The sequence below is a fragment of the Miniopterus natalensis genome, chromosome 11, assembly GCF_054644295.1.
Source record: "Miniopterus natalensis isolate mMinNat1 chromosome 11, mMinNat1.hap1, whole genome shotgun sequence".
Lineage (NCBI taxonomy): Eukaryota > Metazoa > Chordata > Mammalia > Chiroptera > Miniopteridae > Miniopterus > Miniopterus natalensis.
This window is the reverse complement of record NC_142091.1, coordinates 40,732,176-40,754,890: the sequence shown is the minus strand read 5'-3', so window position 1 is coordinate 40,754,890 and position 22,715 is coordinate 40,732,176. Positions and strand designations below refer to the sequence as shown.

At 42.2% G+C, this 22,715-nt stretch overlaps 1 protein-coding gene and 1 pseudogene across 1 annotated transcript in view; both read right to left on the bottom strand.

Moving 5' to 3' along the window:
* Positions 1–16,411, bottom strand: part of RRM1 (ribonucleotide reductase catalytic subunit M1) — a 50,390-nt gene extending 33,979 nt beyond the window's left edge. The window contains exons 1-3 of the mRNA XM_016221962.2: positions 16,081–16,411; positions 4,751–4,839; positions 832–1,009 (exon numbers count right to left, since the gene is read on the bottom strand). Coding sequence (XP_016077448.1) covers positions 832–1,009; positions 4,751–4,839; positions 16,081–16,099 — 286 coding nt within the window. The 5' untranslated portion in view covers positions 16,100–16,411. The remainder of the gene's footprint in view (positions 1–831; positions 1,010–4,750; positions 4,840–16,080) is intronic.
* A 1,999-nt stretch (positions 16,412–18,410) lies between these two features.
* LOC148091983 (stromal interaction molecule 1 pseudogene) lies at positions 18,411–20,630 on the bottom strand (annotated as a pseudogene).
* Between the last annotated feature and the right edge of the window lie 2,085 nt (positions 20,631–22,715).

Sequence of the window (22,715 nt, the reverse complement as noted above, 5' to 3'; positions counted from 1 at the left end):
AGAAATTATAATCTCTTCTCAATTATTTTAGCCTAACAAATAAAATTTCAACTTGAAATTGAGACTCAATCATCCTAAGAATTTTACATCTATAAATGTATATTTAGTAAGCTCTCTCATTTGCTCTTCTTTAAGACATCAAAGCAGTAATCGGCTCTCTGCATTTATGTGTACTACACACACACACACACACACACAATGCTGGCATTTTATTGAAATGAACTTGTATCTATAGATCAATTTTGGGAGAAATGATATGTTTACAATAAGTCTACTAAAGAGGGGGATACAGTGTTTAAGGCCCCATACAATAGACCTGGAATTAAGAGTCAAAGATTTCTGTCAGAGCCTACCATCTGACTTCTTATATACCACACAAATTATTTAACCTTCCCTTGCCCACATTCCCTGAGCTGGAAAATGGCGGCAATGGAATGAAGTATTTGCTAATGGTGACAAAACATAACTGTAACCTTTTGTTTAACTCAGAACTTGTCAATAAGTATTACTCATTTTTCCAACTACCTCAAAATGGGTGAAAAGAAAAAAGAAAGAAGGAGGAAGGAAGGAAGGGAGGGAGAAAGGGAAGGAAGAAAGGAAAGAAAGGAAAGAGAAAAGGCATGTGGGCGAGAGAACAAAAAGATCCACTGACCTTTCCATTCGGAAAGTCAGCAGCATGGAGAAATAGGAAGCTCTGGTCCCCCCTCTGCCACTAACTTGCTTTTTTTAAACAAGATGTAACTTTTCTTTTGACATTCAAAGTTTCATTCTAGTACCGTTATAAATTTTCTAGGAATATTAAATCCTTTCTGACTTTTCCTCTAGACTCACCACTGAATACTTTCTTTGTTTCTTTGTGCAAGTTAGAGACAGCAATCCGTGCTGCCAGAATGGCATAGTCAGGGTGCTTAGTAGTCAAGGTTGCCGCTGTTTCAGCAGCCAAAGTATCTAGTTCCACAGTAGTGACCCCACTGTATAAGCCTTGGATTACTTTCATGGTGATCTGAGCCTATAAAAACAAAACCAAGAATTACTTGAAGTTTCCCCCAAAATAACAGCTTCCTTAGGATAGCAATAAAGAAAACAATCAAATGTATATCAAGATAAAATAGTCAACTTCTTTGTCTAAAAAAATATCTTTTAGAATGATTAGCAGTGGGAAACCTCATAATGATAATTCATAAACCAACAGAACTGCCAGAAAATGCATACTACATACACAATGAAGAGGTGTCACTAAAAAAATAATAAAATTTAAAATACCTAAGTACAGATATTTTATAGTTAACAAAGATGAACAGTCACAGAGGGAAATAGCTAAAAAGAGACCAATGATTGTTTAAGTATTTCCCCATCTTTTATTCAAAGTCTCCCTACATGATCAGGGTTCCAGCTCCATACTTACCCATTGCCCCCTAAATCTACCTACAGACAAGTACAGGAAAGCAAATGAATCAAAATTTAATCATCCCAATTAGAAATGATGGTATAAATTAGGGTTGGGGCTGAGTAATCAAATTTAATGGCTACTCTTTCTTTAGTACCTCACAAATTACAAAGTATCTCAACTTTCATAATCTCTGGTTATTTTTACAATCACCTTGTGAGATGGATATTATTACTATCACCATTTATATGCGGAACCTGAGATTCCGGTTACTTGGACTTGCCCAAGGTTACCGTCTAAGTCTTCTTTCATTTCCCATTCAACCTCACAGTATTTCACTCTCTTCAAGACCATACTGTAAGACTTCCCCTTTCAAAAATACACAATGCACAAGTTATTACCATACATTTTTAAGAAAAACAAATAGTAAGTTGTGTATATGTGTTTGCTATGTATCTAAAAAAATGTTTTTATAAAAAGCTTAATCCAACAAAAATGAATGTACAGCCCAGTTGATCAAAACATGCCCCCCCTCACCCAGCCAGGCGTGGCTCAGCAGTTGAGCGTCGACCTAGGATCCAGGTGATCAGGGTTCGATTCCCAGTCAGGGCACATGCCCAGGTTGCAGGCTCAGTCCCCAGTTGGGGGCGTGCAGGAGGCAGCTAATCAATGACTCTCATCATTGATGTTTCTCTCTCTCTTTCTCCCTCTCTTTTCCTCTCTCTAAAATCAATAAAGATATATTTGGGGGGAAAACAAACAAACAAAAACATGCCCCTCCCTCAAAAAAGTTTATATAATCACTAGCTTATGATCTGTTCTAGTTACATTTTACCTAAGACCAAGTTGCTCCTGGTCACCTTCTTCTCAGATCCCACAGACAAATCATGTTCAGTAAAAGAGTAGTGAAATCAGGCACGTGCAAAAAAGTGAAACTAGGCCACAAACTTATACCATACACATGAATAAACTCAAAATGGATAAAAGACTTAAATGTAAGTCAAAAAACCATAAAAATCCTAGAAGAAAACACAGGAAGTAAAACCTCAGACACCTCTCATAGCAATATTTTTGCCAATATATCTCCTAGGGCAAGAGAAACAAAGGAAAAAATAAACAAATGGGACTACATCAAACTAAAAAGCTTTTGCACAGCAAAGGAAATCATCAACAAAATGAAAAGGGAACCCACTGTATGAAAGAATACATTTGCCAATGGTATATCTGATAAGGGGTTAGTTTCCAAAATATCTAAAAATGTATACAACTCAATACAAGAAAGACAAATAATCCAATATTCAGCGTCACTAATCATCAGAGAGATGCAAATTAAAACCACAAAGATATCACTTCACACCTGTCAGAATGGCTAACATCAATAAATCAACAACCACTACGTGCTAGCAAGGATATAGAAAAAAAGGAACTCTCGTGCACCGCTGGTGGGAATGCAGACTGGTACAGCCACCGTGGAAAACAGTATGGAGTTTCCTCAAAATATTAAAAATGGAACTGCCTTCTGATCCAGCAATCCCACCTCTGAAAATACATCCTAAGAATTCCAAAACACCAATCAGAAAGAATATATACCCCTAAGTTCATAGTAGTGTTATTTATAATAGCCAAGATCTGGAAACAGCCCAAGTGCCCATCAGTAGATGAGTAGATAAGAAAGCTGTGGTACATGTACACAATGGAATACTATACAGCTGTAAAAAAGAAGGAACTCTTACCTTTTGTAAAAACATGGATGGATCTGGAGATTATTATACTAAGCGAAATCAGCCAACAGAGAAAGACAAATACAATATGATCTCACTTAAATGTGGAATCTAATGAACAAAATAAACCGACAAACAAAATAGAAACAGAGGCATGGATACATAGAACAGAGTGACAGCAGAGGGGTGGGGTGTGGGGGGATTGGATGAAAGAAGGTGAGATTAGCCAAAGAACATACATGCATTGCCAATGGACACAGACAACAATATAGTGATAGCCAGAGGTGGGGGGGGGGGCCCTGGGTGGAGGTGGGTAAAAGGGACAAAAATGTGGGATATCTGTAATAATGTCAGCAATTTAAAAAAAATAGTGAAGTCTTCTAAACTGTGTCTGATGGTACATGGCAAGTAATCAGAGCTCAGGATAAAATAATATCTGTATGCTAACTGTGCCAGATACAATAGCATACAGAACTTTTCAGCTGAATCTACCCCAAAAAGCTTGAGTCTGCTACAGCAGCACCCTTGTACTCTGAAATGTAGTATTGCATGAGGCAATAGAATACCTTAATATCAAGAGACCTCCGTTGTTCTTGCTACATCCCCACTAACTTGCATAAGTCACTCCCCTTTCTCTTTGGATCTTTCTTATCTACAAAATAAGGAAGATGAAAAAGGATGATCTCTCAGGTTCATTCCAATTCTAACATTCTACTATTCTAACTATTGTCTAGAGTTCCTAAATGTAAAAGAGAATTTGTAATATAGTTTAAAGTTGTATAAATTATTTTCTTTTGACCATTTTGATCAAGTCACTATCAAGTGTCTAATTATATATGTGCCAAGCATTGTGGATATCACAAGAATAAGATATAGCCCACCCTCAATTCTAAGGGAGGACAGAGACATGTAATTAATTTCCATATTATGTGGTTAATGCTATGAGGCCAGCACAAGTGCTACAGAAGTATAGACAATATACCTAAATAAGGTGGGTTTGGAAAAAAGTTTCTTAAAGACTCCATTTTAGGAAGATGATTTTGGAAGCCATGTGAAAGATGCATTTGAAGAGGGCAAGATTAGAGGAAGACTAGGAGGATACTTTAGAGACCACTAGAGACAGCAGTCTAGATAAGGGATGATGAGGGTCTAGAGTAAAGGAGTTACAGAAAATAAGAAGCAAAGCAGAGTGACTTGCTTATGAATGGTTTGTTCTCCTTAATTTAAATGTTTTCCATGAAATCAACTTTATATTACTTAAATGTATTATTTCTACATAGATAACAAAAAAGGAAATTTCAAACCAATTTCTACCCAAATGATCACAATTCCAGAACAAGCTTTACTACAAGCTTTTTCTCTTACAAATAAACCAATTTACTCAAGGAAGTCTCTAACACAAAATGTCAATGTCAAGTTTTCCTCTTTGCTTATTTTTTAGTTCTCTGAAAAATCAGAATTCACAGCCCAGAACCAAAATTTAGAAAAAAAAGTTTTAAGCAATGAATTCACATTTTATATCCAAGGCCATAAGCAGAATACCAAACCAAAATATGTAAGTGAAAGAAAGGCCAGAGATAAGAGACAAGTAAAAAGAATCACATGAAGCAAGGAACCCAGTCTATAAACCATATTTACTTACAGGATCAACAAAGTCCATATTGAGTCCATAACAAAGTTTCTGGATTCGAGATGTAATTTTGTCAAACATGACCCGTTCTTGGCGGCCATCTGAAGAATCAAACCATATAATTCATATTAGCACTTATTAAGACAGCAATTTCAAAAAATCAAGTGTAATTAATACATGAACTTTTTAAGTTGAAATAAGGAATGCTATTTCAAAGATAAAAGATTCAGACCACCAGTAGATTCATCAAGATATTATTTTTGTATCTTCAAAAAGTAGGGATTCTAGTCTGAAAGTATTTCCCTTCCTTACATTATAAATCAGATGGATTCTTACAATAATTTCCTAAATGACTGATCCAGTTCTCCCCTTGTCCCCTATGGCAGCCAGAATTCTTCTTTAAAGCTTAAATCAGTCCTAGCTGGTTTGGCTCAGTGGTTGAGTGTCAGCCCTCGGACTGAAGGGTCTTGGGTTCAATTCCAGTCAAAGACACGTACCTCAGTTGCAGGCTTGATCCCTGGCCCCAGTCAGAGCAAGTGTGGGAGGCGACCAATCAATGTGGCTCTCTCACATCCATGTTTCTCTCTCTCCCTCTCCCTCCCTTCCACTCTCTCTAAGAAATCAATGGAAAAAATATCCTTGGGTGAGGATTAACAACAACAAGCCCAGCCAGGTGTGGCTCAGCAGTTGAGCTTCGACCTGGGATCCAGGCAATCGGGGTTCGATTCCTGGTCAGGGCTCATGCCTGGTTGTGGGCTTGATCAATGACTCTCTCATCATTGATGTTCCTCTCTCTGAAATCAATAAAGATATATTAAAAAAAAAAAAACTTAAATCAGGATCCAAGATGGCAGCAGATTCAGTGGAAGCCACACTGACCCTCTCCCAGGACCAAACTGTAGTTACAACTAAAATATAGAAAAATCACCCTGAATAATCAACTGCAACTGAAGACTATCTGGGGAGCACCCTCATAACCAAGGACCACACAGACTGGTAGGAGGTGCAGAGGTGCGAGAAGGCTGGCTGGGCTCCCACAGGGAGCAGCTGAAGTTCTGGAGGGATATCTCAGCTGTTGGGGGTTCCCACTGAGAACTCTGGTGCTAAATACCAGCCCAGAGCACCAGAACAGAGAAAGGTGACCACATAACATATGGCTATGAAAAGCAGCAGTGTTTCTGTCTCCCAGGGAGAGATAGCTGGAAATGCAGGCCCCCTCTTAAAGGGCCAACCCACGAAGTTTCATGTGCAGCCACTCACCTTGGGCTCTGGCGGTGGAGGAAAGGCAGAGTGGCATAGAGCAGTGTGAGGAAAATCCAAAGGGGTGGACTCAGGGAACAGATCTCAGAGGGCAACCAACTGGACCCCAGTGCTAAGTCATTACCCCATATGGCAGAGGACATCTTTCTTTGGCAACTGTTTACCCTCCAAACAGCTTTTGCGTGGGGAAGAAGCAACTGATTGCCCCACCCTGCTAGAAAACCTCTGGCACCACTCTGTGGAGTTTCTATAGCCTGAGGCTCTTAAGGAGACTGAATAACAGCCTCTGGATGCTTTGAGTCTGCCTGATTTGCTTCTGGACCGATGGCTTGGAAAAGCAGATCTTGGTGCACATCTTGGTCCTGTCCAAACACACCCAGCCCCAGCAGAGGAAACTAAAAGCTGTGTAGTGTGGAAAATTTCAAACAGGGTACTCAAGGCCAGTCACAAACAGTGTCTGACATTGGACTGCACCAGAGACCATCCAAAAGACTGGGAGTCCTAGCAGATCTATCTAATATAGAGAAACAAATCCAAATAGGCAGCCAAAATGGGGAGACAAAAAAACAAGCCACAAATGAAAGAACAAGTGAATTCTCCAGAAGAAGGGCTAAATGAAATGGAGATAAGCAATCTATCAGATACAGAGTTCAGAATACTGATCAAAGGAGGCTCAACAACAGGAAAAAAGATATAGAAACTATGAAGGAAATTAGGAATGACATAGAAGTAAAAAAAACATTGGAAGGAATGACCAGCTGATTAGGGGAAGCTGAGGATCAAATCAGCAAATTAGAAGACAGGGTAGGAAAAAAATCACTCAATCAGAAATCCAAAAAGAAAAAACAATTAAAAAACAGGACAGTCTAAGGGAGCTGTGGGACAACATGAAACAACAACATTTGCACCACAAGAATGCCAGAAGAGGTTGAAAGTAAGCAAGGGTTAGAGATCCTGTCTGAAGAAATAATGGCAGAAAACTTCCCTAACCTGGTCAAGGAAAAAGTCACACAAGTTCAGGAGGCACAGAGTCCCAAGCAAGAAGAACCAAAGAGGCCCACACCCAGACACATCATAATTAAAATACGAAAAATTCAAGACAAAGAGAGAATCTTAAAGGCAGCAAGAGAAAAACAAGCTATTACCTACAAAGGAGCTCCTATAAGGCTGTCAGCTGACTTCTCATCAGAAACTCTACAGGGCAGAAGGGAAGGGCATGAAGTATTCAAGGTAATGCAAAGCAAGGATCTGAAAGCAAGACTACTCTATCCAGCAAGGCTATCATTCAAAATAGATGGTGAAATAAAGAGTTTTCCAGACCAAAAAAAAGGCTAAAGGAATTTATCACCACCAAACCAGAATTGTAAGAAATGTTAAAGGGACTGCTGTAATAAGAAGTTGAAATAGAATGAGAAACATAGGCATAAAGAAATAAAATGGGAATAGATAAGTACCTATCAATAATAACTTCAAATAGAATAGGATTAAATGCCCCAATCAAAAGACATAGGGCAGCTGGATGGATAAGAAAACAAGACCCAAATATATGCTGTCTACAGCAGACCTACCTCAGAACAAAAGAACAAAAGACTCACACAGGCTGGGGGGGGGGGGGCTGACAACTTCTGGAGGACTTTAAAAGAGAGGTTGACAGCAATACAGTCATAGGTCATAGTAGGGGACTTTAACATTCCACTGACTACTGGATAGATCTTCCAGGCAAAAAAATCAACAAGGAAACAGGGACTCTAAATGACACACTAGATCAGAGGGATTTAATTGATATTTACAGAACATTCCACTCCAAAGCTGCAGAACAGGCCTTCTCCTCAAGTGTACATGAGACATTCTCAATGATAGACCACATGTTAGGACACAAAACAAGTCTCTACAAGCTCAAGAAGAATGAAATCACATCAAGCATCTTCTCAGGCATTTACACAATGGAATACCATGCAGCTATAAAAACAAAGGATCCCTTACCCTTTGAGACAGCATGGCAGCGCCTCGAGTGTTATACTAAGCAAAATAAGCCAGTTAGAGAAACACAAGTGTCACATGATCTTACTCATATGTGGAATCTAATTAACAAAATAAGCCAATGAACAAAATAGATCCAGAGACACAGAAGCAAGGAACAGACTGACAAATCTCAGAAGGGAGGCTGGGGTGAGGAGAGATTAACCTAAGAACTTATATGCATATATGCATAACCCATGGGCACAGGCAATAGTGGGGTGGAGGCCTGGGGAGAGGGGGAGAGGGGAATCAATGGGGGGAAAGGGGGGACATTTGTAATAGTTTCAATAATAAATTTAAAAAAAAACGTAGATCAGTCATGTCATTACCCCCTCCAAATTCCCAATAGTGGTTGATCATCTCCTTCAGAATCAAAGTAAAAATTATTACAATAATCCATAGAATATTAAACCTGCACTGTATACCTCTTTTCCCCTCAAATTCATCTCCTACTCTCCCACGTTCCTCACTTTACCCAGGCCTCCTTGCTACCAGGCCTCTTTGCTACCTATACCAATTTCAGGTCTTTGCCCAATATAATCTTCTCAATGAGGCTTTCCCTGGTCACTCTATTTCATTATTTTTTATCCTCACCAGAGAATTTTTCTTCCATTGCTTTTCAGAGAGAGGCAGACAGAGAAAAACACCAATGTGAGTGAGACACATCAACTGGTTGCCTCCCGCATGAGCTCCAACTGGAGTCAGATCAAGCCTGCAACTGAGGTATATGCCCTGGACCAGAAAGGAACCCAAGACCCTTCAGTCTGAGGGCTGACGCTCCAACCATTGAGCCAAATCAGCTAGGGCAAGATCACTCTACTTTACATTGCGGTGCCCCAAACACAGCCTTGATCTTCTCCTCCTCCTTCTATGCTTTATTTTTCTCCATAGCACTTATCATGAATACTCTATATTTTACTTATATATGGTAGTACCCCTTTATCCATGGAGGATACAGTCCAATACCCCCAGTGAATGCCTGAAACCACAGACATTACTGAGCCCTATATACAGGGTATTCCAAAAAAAGTATGCACACTTTAACATCTGATTTCTGTTACATTTTGAAAACGAAATGTATTTTAATAAACACTGCTTTTATAATTACTCAAAGTGTGTATATATTTTTCAGGACACCCCGTATGTTTTTTACTCTACATACATACCTTTCTCCTTAATCAACTTCTTTAACACTGCAGGAAATGTGGCAGCGGATTGTTCATCAGCAAACACAGCCTTTCCAGTAATTTTTGTATTCTTCAGCCTAAACCTATTCTTGAAATTGTGTAACCATCCATTAATTGGAGTAAATGCCTTGGCACCACTTGTTCCATGGGATCCCTTGCTGAAATGTTCATATAGGCTTGGTGATTTCTGGAGCAACAGCTGACATCATAACATGTTTTTTGTTCATGTCTTCCATCCACAAATGTAATGCCTTTTCCATCTTAAGTAAGCACTTATCACAGTTACCGTAACTTTTGCAGTTTCATGTTCGACAACAAAACTAGTACATATCTTCTTCCTTCTCCAGTTTCATGTATAGAAGATTCATCCTTACCGCAGATCTTAGCAACGTAGGTATACGTTTTTCTTTCCTTGAGAACTTACATGTTTTCACTTAAAGGAAGCACTTTACAGCTTTCCTTTGGCATATCTGCCTCACCAGCATAAATTCTTTTGTGCTTCGGCACCACTAAAACAAAGGTTACGTGAACACAAGCACTGATACCTTAACAGTCGATCTGATAAGCGACAGCTAAGTAGTGTATACATCAAGGATGTGCAAGATAAAGAGATGATTCAAGTCTCGGACTAGATGAAACTAGGTGGTGCAAGATTTCTTCACTCTACTCAAAACAGCGCACAACATAAAACTTATAAATTGTTTATTTCTGGAATTTCCCATTTAATATTTTTGGACCATGGTTGACTACAGGCAAATGGAACAGCAGAAAGTGTAACCACGAGTAAGGGGAGACTCCTGTATTTGTTTAATGTATCCCCACCAATCCACTAGAATATAATCCAAAAGAAAAAAAATTTGCATGTTTTATTTACATTTTCTTTTATTTACATGTACCTAGGATCAAGGACCAAGGCCTAGCACATACTAGGTACTCAAGTATTTATTGATTGCTAAATGATTTATAACCCCATCTCCATTCTAACACCTTCGTGATAAAGTTGGCTTAAATACTCTCCTAGGGTAATTGATTTTGAATTTATTGCATATCATATAAAGAAGTACTTCTATTTGTAATTCAAGACAGTCTTCCAGAGGCAATCTCTTAGTGTTACTATTTTGAGGATATGGAAGCAAATACATGTAGACCTTTTCTAGTTGGTCCTTCTATGATTCTGAACTTAGATCATATTCCTCTGTCCTTCCTAACAAAAAGTCCTGTTATTTTTAATTCAACTTCAAATAGTAGCTCATCCAACCTGTACTTACTCTTACCAGTAATAATGGATATATCCAACTACTAAATAATATAAATGGAGCCATCTGAAAATGGAGTTGGAGCTGCCATCCCAAAACTGCCTTGCCTGCTTATTCTTCAAACCTTTGGAATGTGAAAACTGGGCAAAATAACCTCTGGACGGGGCCTAAAACAATGTTGTATCCCAAACAACTGTTGGCAAAGATAACAGTTAGGTAACCCACATTACATAATCAGTCTGCTAACCTAAAAATAAAAGGCCAAAGTGAGAAGCAATAAGCATTTATTTGAGATCCAAAAAAACAGCTATTTGGGAAGCACTGGTTCAGGCAGAAACCCAGTGTTCCCAATAGCAAACTAAGGCAAAAGGTATTTATGACAAAGGGAATGGAAACATTTCCATAAGTAGAAGGAATTTCTATAGGTGTAGGTAAGCTAACATAGTGATGCTAATTTTAAATAATGTTTTTAGGGTGGAGGGGGATGGGTGGAGGTGGAAGAGGGCATAGAGGGGATAAATGGTGATGAAAAAATTAACTTACAAAAATAATGTTTTAAATTTTCTGTCCAGTAATCATACCTGCTTTCTTGTTAACTTTGCTAACACTTGTTTGGGATATAATGTTGCTTTAGGCCCAGTCCAAAGGTTATTTTGCCCAGTTCACATTCCAAAGGTTTGAAGAATAAGACAGGCAAGGCAGTTGCTCTGAGATGGTAGCCTCAACTCCATTTTAAAATGGCTTCATATATATTATTTTTCACATACACACCCTTTTCTTGTTAATCCTCACCTGAGGATAATTTTTCCATTGCTTTTCAGAGAGTAGAAGGGAGGGAGGAGGAGGGAGGGAAACGTCAATGTGAGAGAGATACACAGGCTGGTTGCCTCCCTAAGGCGGGGGGAGGGGAGTTACCCACAACTGAGGTATGTGCCCTTGACTGTGAATCGAACCCAAAGACCCTTTGGGCCGCATGCTCTAACCACTGGAAAACACTGGCCAGGGCCACATTTCTCTTTAAGATCCTTCCTTGAAAGCATCATCAAAAAGGAAAAGTGATGTCGAAATCAGAAAGTGATGTCAAAATCGGAGAGCGATGTCAAAATCGGACAACAACATTGAAATCAGACGGCGATGTCGGTAACGCAGAGCGATGTCAAAATCGGACAACAACATTGAAATCAGACGGCGATGTCGGTAACGCAGAGAGATGTCAAAAATCAGACAACATTGAAATCAGAGAGCGATGTCAGTAATGGAGAGCGATGTCAAAAATCGGACAACAACATTGAAATCAGAGAGCGATGTCGGTAACGCAGAGCGATGTCAAAAATCAGACAACATTGAAATCAGAGAGCGATGTCAGTAATGGAGAGCGATGTCAAAAATCGGACAACAACATTGAAATCAGAGAGCGATGTCGGTATCGGAGATCAATGACGTCGAAATCGTACAGCAACGCCGGTCCTCCTCACCAGGACGGCTCATTCCCAGTATGACATGTTCCACATAAGAGGGAAAGAGGTTTTCTTTTTTCTTAGGAACCTTAGGCCACGTTTGAGCAACAAGTGCACTAAAACAGAGTAAGTCTTTTTTTATTTTTTTTATTTAAAAATCTGCAGTGTAACAATTTAGAGAGAAAGGGAGAGGGAGAGAAACATGGATCAGTTGCCTCCCATACCACCCTGAACCTGCTACCCGGATATGTGCCCTGACCAGAAATCAAACCATGACCTTTCGGTGTACCGGAGGACACTCCAACAGAGCCACACCGGCAGGACAAGGAAGTCTTTACCATCATGTTTAAGGGCAAACATCTTCTGTAGTTCTTGAGGTTTCTCCTATGAAGTCTCACAGGCCTTACTGATCATCTCAAAACGTTGAGCAACCATTATCAGAGTACTTTCTATCTTTATAACATCAAGCTATGCAGAACAAAGTTTTATAATAGCAAAAATTCCTGTAACAACAAACAAAATGCTAAGTGCAATTTGCAGAATAGATCTGAAACAGGAGTCAATACCTGAGGGCAGTCAGTTTAAGATATTAAAGAATCATGAGGTGTCAGTGGGCTCCTTAATCATTTGGCTTGTACCCGGACTTACCTAGTTCCATCTTTATTTCACCAGAGGTGTTTTATTCTAAGTACAATAAAAGATATTAACAGCACAAACCCCACCTTGATTAGCCAGGATATGATCACGAGCAATTCTATTGTCTAAAATAACTGTACAAGGGAATTTAAAGATTTTTCCTGTTTTGGCTGTAGCCCCAGCAACTTCCCCTCAAGTTGTTGATAACTGTCTAACCACATATTTATTTACTGTAATACATGCCCAGAGAAAAAGTATTTTTCTAAATCTGGTACCTTTACTGAGGGAGACATTGCCAAGTATTAAACATCCCTGACTATGTGTGTAACCAGCTGCACATTTTAACCTGTGAAGTAGGTTTAAAGATGATGCCCGATGTTATCTTCCTAGACAGAAATCAAGGCAAAAAGGAATTATTATAGTGAGTGCTTGGCCTCTCATTTGTGAGATATGAAAAGACTGAAGGAAAAAGGGGAAAATTTGTGAGGTAGGAAGGAACTGAAGAAAAAAGGAAAATGAACGTGTAGACCACATAGGCCTGGTCCATTATCTTGGGTTAGTTAGTTATCCACAACAAATGTTGTCTGCTTCATTTCCTAGTAATTTTAAATTTCAAATCCTGTTGGTTGAGCAGTAGAGTAAGGTATAAAAGAGCTTTCTTTAAATGGGAATCATGAATTCAAGTTCTTTGAAAACAGATACATCTGCCTACTCACCACTGTAACCTCAGGCCCAGCACAGTATCCACACAGATTTGTAAAATAATACAGTGGGTTGTAAAGGAGATGAGGGAGGGAGGGGAGATAAAGAACCTGGAATAGAAGAGAGATTATCAGAGTGCAAATGGATGCTTTAGGTGTTATTTTGCAAACTTTTGTTTCAGTTTTATGTATATACATATATATATACGTGTATGTACTAAGTCAGTACATAAAATGTAATTTTTACTGTGGGTTACAATCCAAAGTTTTGAAAACACTATACTACTAAATTCCAAAGCACACTTTACAACTCAGTCAGCTTCACTGCATTTATTCCAATGGTTCTCAACTTTTATTTTTCAACCTGATCCCCTAGATACTCTCCCACAAGAAAAATAGATCAAGATAGCAGATGAGAAAAACTCATCTACTATTCCATTCTGTTATCTAACAATTTTCACATGGGTTACTCCTATGTCCCTAACAACCCTAAGATCTCCGAAGATGGAACTGCCTCTTCCTCTAATATTTCCCTCATGTGCTTAGCAAGATAATAGCAAGTTCAGGAAGTACTTACAGGTTGACTACCGATTGCCCTCCTGAATAATTACATTAAAATTAACAAAAACTATAGGCGTTAGTCTGCTACTACACTGACGTACCAAAAATAAAAAGGGAAGGAAAAACCCTAAGCACATTAAAACTTATACATAAAATAAAATAAACAAATCTAAGTATAATTTTGTATATTAACAATGAATGCTGAATGTTACACTGAAAGATTCTACCACCATGTGTATCAAATTATATTCTCTGAAAGAATGAGAAACAAAATAAGCCCTGCCTTTTGGAATTTGTGTAGGCAATACTCTGTAAACTACAGTATTTGAAAGAGGACCCAAAAGGTTAAAAATTCAACACAAAGGTGTTACCCACTTCAGTAATCTACATCTCTGTTACAGACTTATGATAAGAGCATCCTCATCCTTCCATACCTTTTTCTACAGGTCTAAAAAACTTGATGCACATGTCTGAATCACAGGAATAAACCAATAAAAGTACACTATATATTTCAGTCTTCAGTCTAATCAGCCAACATGGGAAATTCAGAAAATGTTCTCAAGATAACTAAGGACAGGATGAAGGGCCACCACTGTCCACCTCTCCATCTCCTGACTATAGTTAAACCGCCTGCCGACAGCACTCATCATATCCTATATTTTATTTACTTTTTTCTATCTTAACCCAGGATATGTTTTTATTGATTCAAGAGAGAGAGAAAGGGAGAGGAAGAGAGAAACATCCATCAGTTCCCTCCCATACGTGCCTGACCGGGGATCGAACCCGCAACCTAGATCTGTGCCCTGACTGGGAATAGAACCTGCAACCTTTTGGTGTACAGGACAATGTCCAACCAACTGAGCCACTCGGCCAGGGCATCCTATATTTTAAAATAATTATTCTCACTTCTGGCCTGTGTGGCTCAGTTTGTTGAGCACAGTCCCAAGTACCAGACAGGCCACCAGCTGGATTCCCCCTCAGGGCACAAGCCCCAGTAAGCCGTACGCAGGAGGCAGCCAACTGATGTTTCTCTCAGGGATGCTTCTCTCTTTCTCTCCCTTCCTCTCTCTCTAAAAAAAAGAAAAAATATCGATAAAAACCTTTTTTTTTTTTTTTAAATAAAATAGTTTCATTCATTCTTTGAGCATTTCTTCATTACAGGTTCAGTGCTAAGTATGGGCATAAAGTCCCATCTTTGAAACTCAGAGCCTAATGGATAAAACGTCCAGTCAGTCAACTAGTATTTACTAAGTGCCTACAACTGTAAAATGAGTTTATTGCTTTAACATAGGCAAGTAGATTCAACTCAAAACTTGTTCCTATCTGTCTCGTATGGTCCTCTGTTAAAAGTACGTTTTACTCTTGTTTTTCCCAACCTGATTAAACCCTTTCCCAAGGCAGACACTGTCTCTTAATTTCACACAGCCAAGCAAAAGGCTGGCACAAAGAAGGTACTCAGCAAGTCTCATGGGAAATAACTGTTGAGAAAGAATACAAGCCCCCAGTTCTTCTGGATCCCCATCTTGTCAGATGTCTGGGCCACCCGAGTCGGATTCAGTATCGTTTCCCATCACGGGGAAGGAAGGTAGTCACTGCCCCAAACTCCTCTGGGACTACTCCTGGGCCAAATGGCAGTACGCGCCCTATAAGGGGCAAACTCCAGGGATATGTCTGTGTCTGAGACCTGGTTTTATTCACGCACACCCCTACCCTCACTCCACACAAAAGATCAGGAAGCTCATAGGTGTCCTCCTAGTGTACAGTCCCTTTTTTCCTCCCCCATCCCCCAGGGCCTAGGACCAACCCCACTGTTTTCAAATAAAACTCGGTTGTTAGCTATGGGTTCAAACCCTGGCCTCACCATCAACTAACTAGGCGACTTTGCATCAGCCACCGAACCTCTCTGAGCTTGTTTCTTCACCTATAAAGTGGCGCTGATAATTCTACCTCAGGGGACCGTGGTGAGGAAGAAAATACTGCCTGGAAAATGCCCGGCGCACACAGGAACTACTTGACAAAAGTGAAGGGGTGACTCTCTTCAAATGCGGCAAGATGACAAAGGTAAGGGGGAGCAGGCTGGAGATCCGAGCGGGAGGTGGGGGAGGGGGGAGCCTATAGGCCGACCAGGCAGACAGGGCGGGAAGCCGCGGCCCGCAGGGCGGGAAGCGGCAGAGGCGGGCGGGCGCAGCTAACAGCTCGGGCAGCGGCGGCCGCGTCCCCTTACCCGCTCCCCACTACTTCACCGTCCCCTCCCCAGCCCCTCACCTCGCTTGATCACATGCATCGCAGCTAGTGGCTGAGGCACTACGAATTCAATACGGGTCTGCAGCGCTGAAGCTACGGCAAGATCTAGAAGGTGGCGGAGTGCGAAGGGTCGAACTCCAGGGGCTGCTCAGGTGCTGGGAGTTGAGTTGGGCCAGAGGGCACGTTCCTCCGCAGACCAAAGGCGCGAAACTCCGAACGTCCTTCCCGCCCTGCCGCCCGCGACGCAAAAGCTATCCGACGTAGCTCGACTGACGTTGCTCTACGCTGCCAGCGCCCCGGCGGGTGGGCAGGACTAGAAAAGCAGAAAGTCAGTCTCGCCCGTTAGCCGCCATGCTGACCGTAGGCGGGGCCCAGGAAACCGAGCCCCTTTCCAGCAGCAGTGGGTGTGGGCAAGCCGGGAAGGAGTTGGCTCTCTAGCCGCCATATTAAGTGTGGGCAGGGCCCACCCGACCGCACCTCTCCCATAGCTGCATTGGGTGTAGACTCGCCTAGAGAGAACGCTGATCTCTCGCCGCCATGTTGGGTGTGGGCAAAACCGGAGCCAAGCCTGGAACCGGACCTAGCACTCGGAGCCAGCCAGGCCTGGCCCCCTCGCTCTCGGCATCGCATCCGCGCTGAGGTAAAGACGGGTCAAGTATTTTGAAATGACAACTAAAAACCATCAATCCAAAACATTTTTTCTTGTCTTTACTACTGTGCTATTATGATGAGAGCTGTAGCTTTGAATCTGTAGTGGGAGGCAGCCAGGAGCCCCTGGGCTATTAGGTCAGCAGAAAGCCTAGCAGCACTCAGTCTGATTGGAAAAGAGCCTTGCTAGGCGAGGGCGTTTGGATTTTATCCTGACGGAAATGCGAGCCCTGAGAGTTTTGAGAAGGGCAGGGACAAGATCCATTTGCTTTTAGAGATCTCCAGGGGACGGTGGCAGAGATAGGGTCAGCAATAACTACTTGTAGAGGTAGAATACACATGGCTTGGTGACTGAATGTGGGGAGAGTAGATGAGATATAATATATAAGGCTGATGTAAAAGCTTATGATCTGGGTTACACAAATTGATTTATATGAAACCTCATGTAGCATTCCCTCCCTAAAATCTTTCATTGGTTTGTTTGTGTATGTTTTTAAGGATAAAATGTCTTATTTATAGTCTTATAGTAAAGGGGGAAGCCTTAACTTGCAAGGTAATTCTTTGGCAGTATGTATCCTCCAGATGTGTCCCAATCTCCCTGTGAAGTAATTCCTTTTTTTAATGTGAAAATACTATTTTATTGTTTTTCAATTACAGTTTACATTCAATATTGTTTTGTATTAGTTTCAGGTGTATAGTATAGTGGTTAGATAATTATATACTTTAGAAAAGTGTTCCCCTCGATATTTCCAGTACCCACCCGGCACCATACATAGTTATTACAATATTATTGTAATAATTATTTTGTAACTACCAATTTGTACTTCTTAATCCCTTCACCTTTTTCACCCAGTTCTCCAAGCTCCCTCCCCTCTGGCAACCATCAGGCTGTTCTGTCAATGAGTCTGTATCTGTTCTGTTTGTACTGTTCTTTAGATTCCACATGTAAGTGAAATATGGCATTTGTCTTTCTATGACTGACTTGTTTCACTTAGCATAATACCCTCTAGATCCATCCATGCTGTTGCAAATGGTAAGATCCTTTCTTATGGCTGAATAGTATTCCATTGCATATATGTACCACTACTTTTTTATCCACTTGTCTACTGATGGACACTTGGGTTGCTTCCATATCTTGGCTATTCTAAATAACACTGCAGTGAACACTGGGATGCATATATTCTTTCAAATTAGTGTTTTGGGTTTCTTCGGATATATCCCAAGAAGTGGAATCATTGGGTCATAAGGCAGTTCCATTTTTAACTTTTTTAGGACCCTCTGTACTGTTTCCATAGTGGCTGCACCAATCTCCATTCCCACCAACTGTGCACAAGGGTTCCCTTTTCTCCACATCCTTGCCAACACTTGTTGACCTGTGAAGTAATTCTAAAAGTCATTGGTCATAGGTGAAGTTATAGGATAGGTAGGGTCAAGATGACCCAGAGTTAGGGTTGCCAGATTTAGCAAATAAAAATGTGTCCCAAACGTTGCATGGGACAATTATACTAAAAACATTATTGCTTATCTGAAATTCAAATTTAACTGGGCATCCTGTATTTCATCTGGTAACTACCCAGAGACCTTTTGGGTATGTGTATTTAGAGTTTCATTTTCCCTTGGCAGAGCAGAAATAGTCTCTTCTTCATCCTGTCTGCTATGCCACAAAGCACAGAGAACACCATAAGAGTCAAAGCCAGCAGAGGTTAAAATCTCCTACATGCTTTATTGGACTTCAAAGAGTCTTATGAAATAACACAGAAAAACCCATGTGAGGGTGTCCAGGGGGTACAAGGCAGTCTGCAGCCTAGCCCCCTCCTAAGACCAGCACAGGTACCCCCACCCCAGGCCCAAAATAGGATCCCAGAGTAAAGGCATGTCAGGGAGTGAGGCAAAGGGAAAATACCTTTACAGCCATAGCAAAAACAGGTAGGAAAGAGAGTTGTCTAGAGGGTGGGAAGGGTGGGGGGAAGTGGTCACATAGCCACCTTCACCTACACCATCTTCCTTAGCCACCCCCTTCCCTAAATTGGCTGTGTCCTTTTTGAGCCTCTGGCCCAGGGTATGCAGTAACATGAAAACAGGGTCTGACAAAGGGAGTGTGTGGTGCAGGCACTTGGGAAATTCAGGAGATTTCTTTTTTTCAATTTTAAACTGTCTTTTGGTTCAAATACAACAACATCCTGCCCATCAGCAACAGGGCCCCATTAGAGACCTGTATCATGGCTAAGGTTCCCATGGCCAGGGGAGCCAATTGTCCTGGGCATCAGGAGTACTGATGCTTGGGGAGCATTTGGGCAGCACCTCTTACAGACAAACCATCCTGCAATGTGAGGGAGCAGGGATAAGAGAGAGACAGGTGTGGGTGAGAGAAGAGAGAAAAGGTGACTGCCTTGGAGCCCATAGCTCTGGCATCTACTCATCCTCCAACTAAGAGAAGTCTCTCCCCATCTATCCATTAGCCTTGCCCTCTTCAAAACTCTCTAGTGGCTTGTTCTCTGGGGATTGGTTTCACTCCCCCATGGGCTCCTGGAGGCCTGAGTGAGCTTCAAGCCAAGATTTCCTGTGGCCCATCACACTCCCAACAACAAACCTCAAATATTAGGCTCTAGGACCCAATTTGGGGCACATAGAACCATTGTAGGTAAGGTGGAATAGATTTGAGGCACAGGTGTCAGAAGTTACTACTCCTGTCTTCCCCCCTAGCTGCTAGGGGAAGTTGGGGAGTGGTGGGAGGGAGGAGCCTGAAAGCAGGAGACAGAAAAAAAAAACAAGAAACCAAACCTCAAAACTGGGACAGCAGAGACAGAAGCTGGACCTCAGAGGTGGAGCTGGTAGCTGAGGGGACAGCGACTAAGACATGCACTGAAGTGGAGAAGGAGTGATAGCAGCAGCCCATGGTTGAGAGGGAGGCAGGACAGGCAGGCCATGGTGGTCAGTTAATAAATAATGTTGAAGGACCCAAGGATGAGGAGGGCAGGTTTCCAGAGTGCCCAGGCCCCTGGGCCAACCCCTCCCATGCCCCACTTTAGGGGCCAAGTATCTTGGAAGGCAGGGAAGGGGAGGCAGAAGACCAGGGAAGGACAAGCTGTCCTGCCACTGCCACCCTCATCCTGCCTACTTCTTAGGTTTCTTAAACATTTTGAGGGGAAATTTCTTCCGGCCTGGGCTGGAGTCTGCCTCCTCGCCAATGGAGCCATTATCCTCCTCAGCCACCTTCTTGCCAGCCAGGTGGGGAATGCGTGTATTTCGGCTGGCCTGCAAGGCTCGGCTGTCCCCAACTGGAGATGGCGTGTCTGGGTCTGGGGAACTGGGGCTGTGAGAATGGGAAGAATCCAAAGGTGGAGAGCCACCAGGTAGGGCTGAGGGGTTCAGCTCCATCAGGCTGTGGGCCTTGTCCAGCCCATGGTTCAGCGCCAGTAGTGCCTTCTTGGCCAGGGCAGGGCTGTCAGGCAGTTTCTCCACCACAGACCCCTCAATCATCCGATGGCTGCCGTTGGAAGTCATGGCATTGAGAGCCTCATCTGCAGCACGGACCATCTGAGGAGGCTTGGGGGCCATACGCTGGCGGTCACTCATGTGGAGGGAGGACTCCGAATCTGAATGGGTCAAATCCCTGCAAGACAAGGCAAAGAGGAAGAAAGGAACACATACAGGTTGGGGGAATGGGAAAAGTTGAAGAGGAGAGAGAGAGAGAGCACGAAAAGGCAGGACAGGGTTTGAAAATGGGGGTAAAGAGAGGGGCAGGAGAGAGAAAAATAGGATGAACAGGCATAGTGGGAAAGAGAGAAGAATGAGAAACAGACGGAAGATGAGTAGGTCATAAGTACAGGATGACAGAGGAGGCAGGAATAGGGAATGGAGATAAATTGGAGAAGAGACAGGGAGAAGAGAATAAAATTGGGAAAGAAGAAAAGCAAAAAGAGAAGCAGGGCCAAGGGGAGAGAAAAAGAATGGGAAGAGTGATGGGGAAAGAAGACAGACAAGTAAAAACAAATGTCATTATACCATCATCTGTGGGGCAAAGGGCTTTCTAATGCCTGGGCCCCACCCCTGATGAATGGCCAGGCCCTAAACTAAGGCAACCACAGGCTTCAGTACCACAGGCATCATCCTCAGTAACATCTCTGCTTTCCCATAGCTGGTTAGATTTCTTAGGGTTCAACCCTACCTAACACAGAACCCACATCTTGCTCTGAGTCACCATTTTCTATGCCTTCCTCCCCCTCTTACTCCTGTCACACCCTGGGACACATCCAGTCTGGGCCAACCCCCAAGAAACAGGGCACATGCAGTAAGTGGGCCTGACCCAGGCTGGGGAGGAGATAGTCAGAACAGCCTTGCAAACAATCTCTCACCCACCCCAAAAGGGCCAGGATGCTGCCTCTTTCAACCCTCTCACAGGATTCAAAGGGGGTCATAGATATGTGTTTCAGAGTTCAAACCAAAGTCGGCTGGCAGCAGGAAGGGTGGGGTCTTTTTCAAAGCTCTGCTGACAGGGAGAATGGAGGGAGGTGCAGAAAGACAGGATGTTTGGCCTTTACGGAGCAGTGGTTCAGAAGTGCTGCACACTAGAAATCATAAGGTTTGATTCAATTTCCATCTCTGCCTGAGGTTTAGACAAGTCATCTAACCTTGCAGATCCTAAATTTGGGCCAAATGAAGACAATAACAATTCAATTATCTTGCAAGACTGTTTGGAGGATCAATTATGTTGGCAAAGCACTTGGAAATGTAGAAAGTATAGTGGAAATGAAGATGAGGCGGTCAGTCTAGCTGAAAGATCCATATGTGGGCCAGTCACAAGAGGCTTCTTTGCAAGGCTGAGTTATGGGGCCATGGCACTGCACACTGGACATGCACACACAGAGGCTAGTCCAGAAAGTCGAGACCCTTTTAGGAGCTGGCAATTCCTAAGAAGGCCATGAACCAATGCTAGATGCTACCCCTCCTGCCTCTACAGGAAAAAGGTACATGTGGGCGTCCCCTACCAATCCCTTAACCTTCCTTCTGCCTTCCCAGAGGCCTGAGAACCCAGAGAAGAGGGCTAAGAGAAATGCTTAAACATCCAAGTCAGGAAGCCAAAGGGAAAGTGTCAGGAGTGGGAGAGAGGAGCACCATAGGATCTGGAAAGAAGGAAGCTTGTAGGTCAAAATTTAGGAAAGGCTCCAGGCTCCTAAAATAGGCAAAAGTGGGAGGCGGGCTCATAGCTATTATACAGGGGTGGGCAAAAGTAGGTTTATAGATGAGAGTACACAAAACAATTTATTCTTGTATTATTTCTTAATTTCCATACAAATAACTGCAAACCTACTTTTGCCCCACCTTGTAGGTTTAATTCTCAGTAGGAAACAAGTAGGCAGCCACTCATGAATCAGTACCTTCCTAGAGATAGGGGATAGCAGAAAACAATTCCAGCTCCAACTCCCATTCTACAAATACTGTTTCAGCCACATACTCTTGTGTTTACCAATATTTGGTCTCATATTTGGTTTCATAATATCTGATGCTGTCCTTGCTTCTATCTAAATGTATACCCTTGCTTCTCTAAGCCCTAAGATGATCCTCTCCATATCTTGCCTTTTCCACACACATATGAACCACCACTGAGCATGATGCCAAGGAAGTTCTGAGGAGCAACTCCACTGGGAAAGGGGCCCTCTAGGCTGAGGAGGTGAAGATCCTAGGAGCCTACCTTTCTGTGTGTGTGTGTGTGTTTTGGTTTTTGTTTGTTTTTAATTGATTCTAGAGAGAGAGGGAGGGAGAGAGAGAAAGAGGAGAAACATCTATATGAGAGTGAAACATCGATTGGTTGCTTCCCACATGCACCCCAACCAGAAATCAAACCTGCAACCTTCCCGTGCATGCGATGACGCTGCAACCAACCGAGCCACACCAGCCAGGAGGTAGCCTACCTTTTTAATGCCAAGGAAGAGAGGTCAAAGGGTTGGGGCCCTCTCAGATTCTTTCTTCCAGGCCCACAGCCCCATTTGGTCATGTTTCCCGTCTTT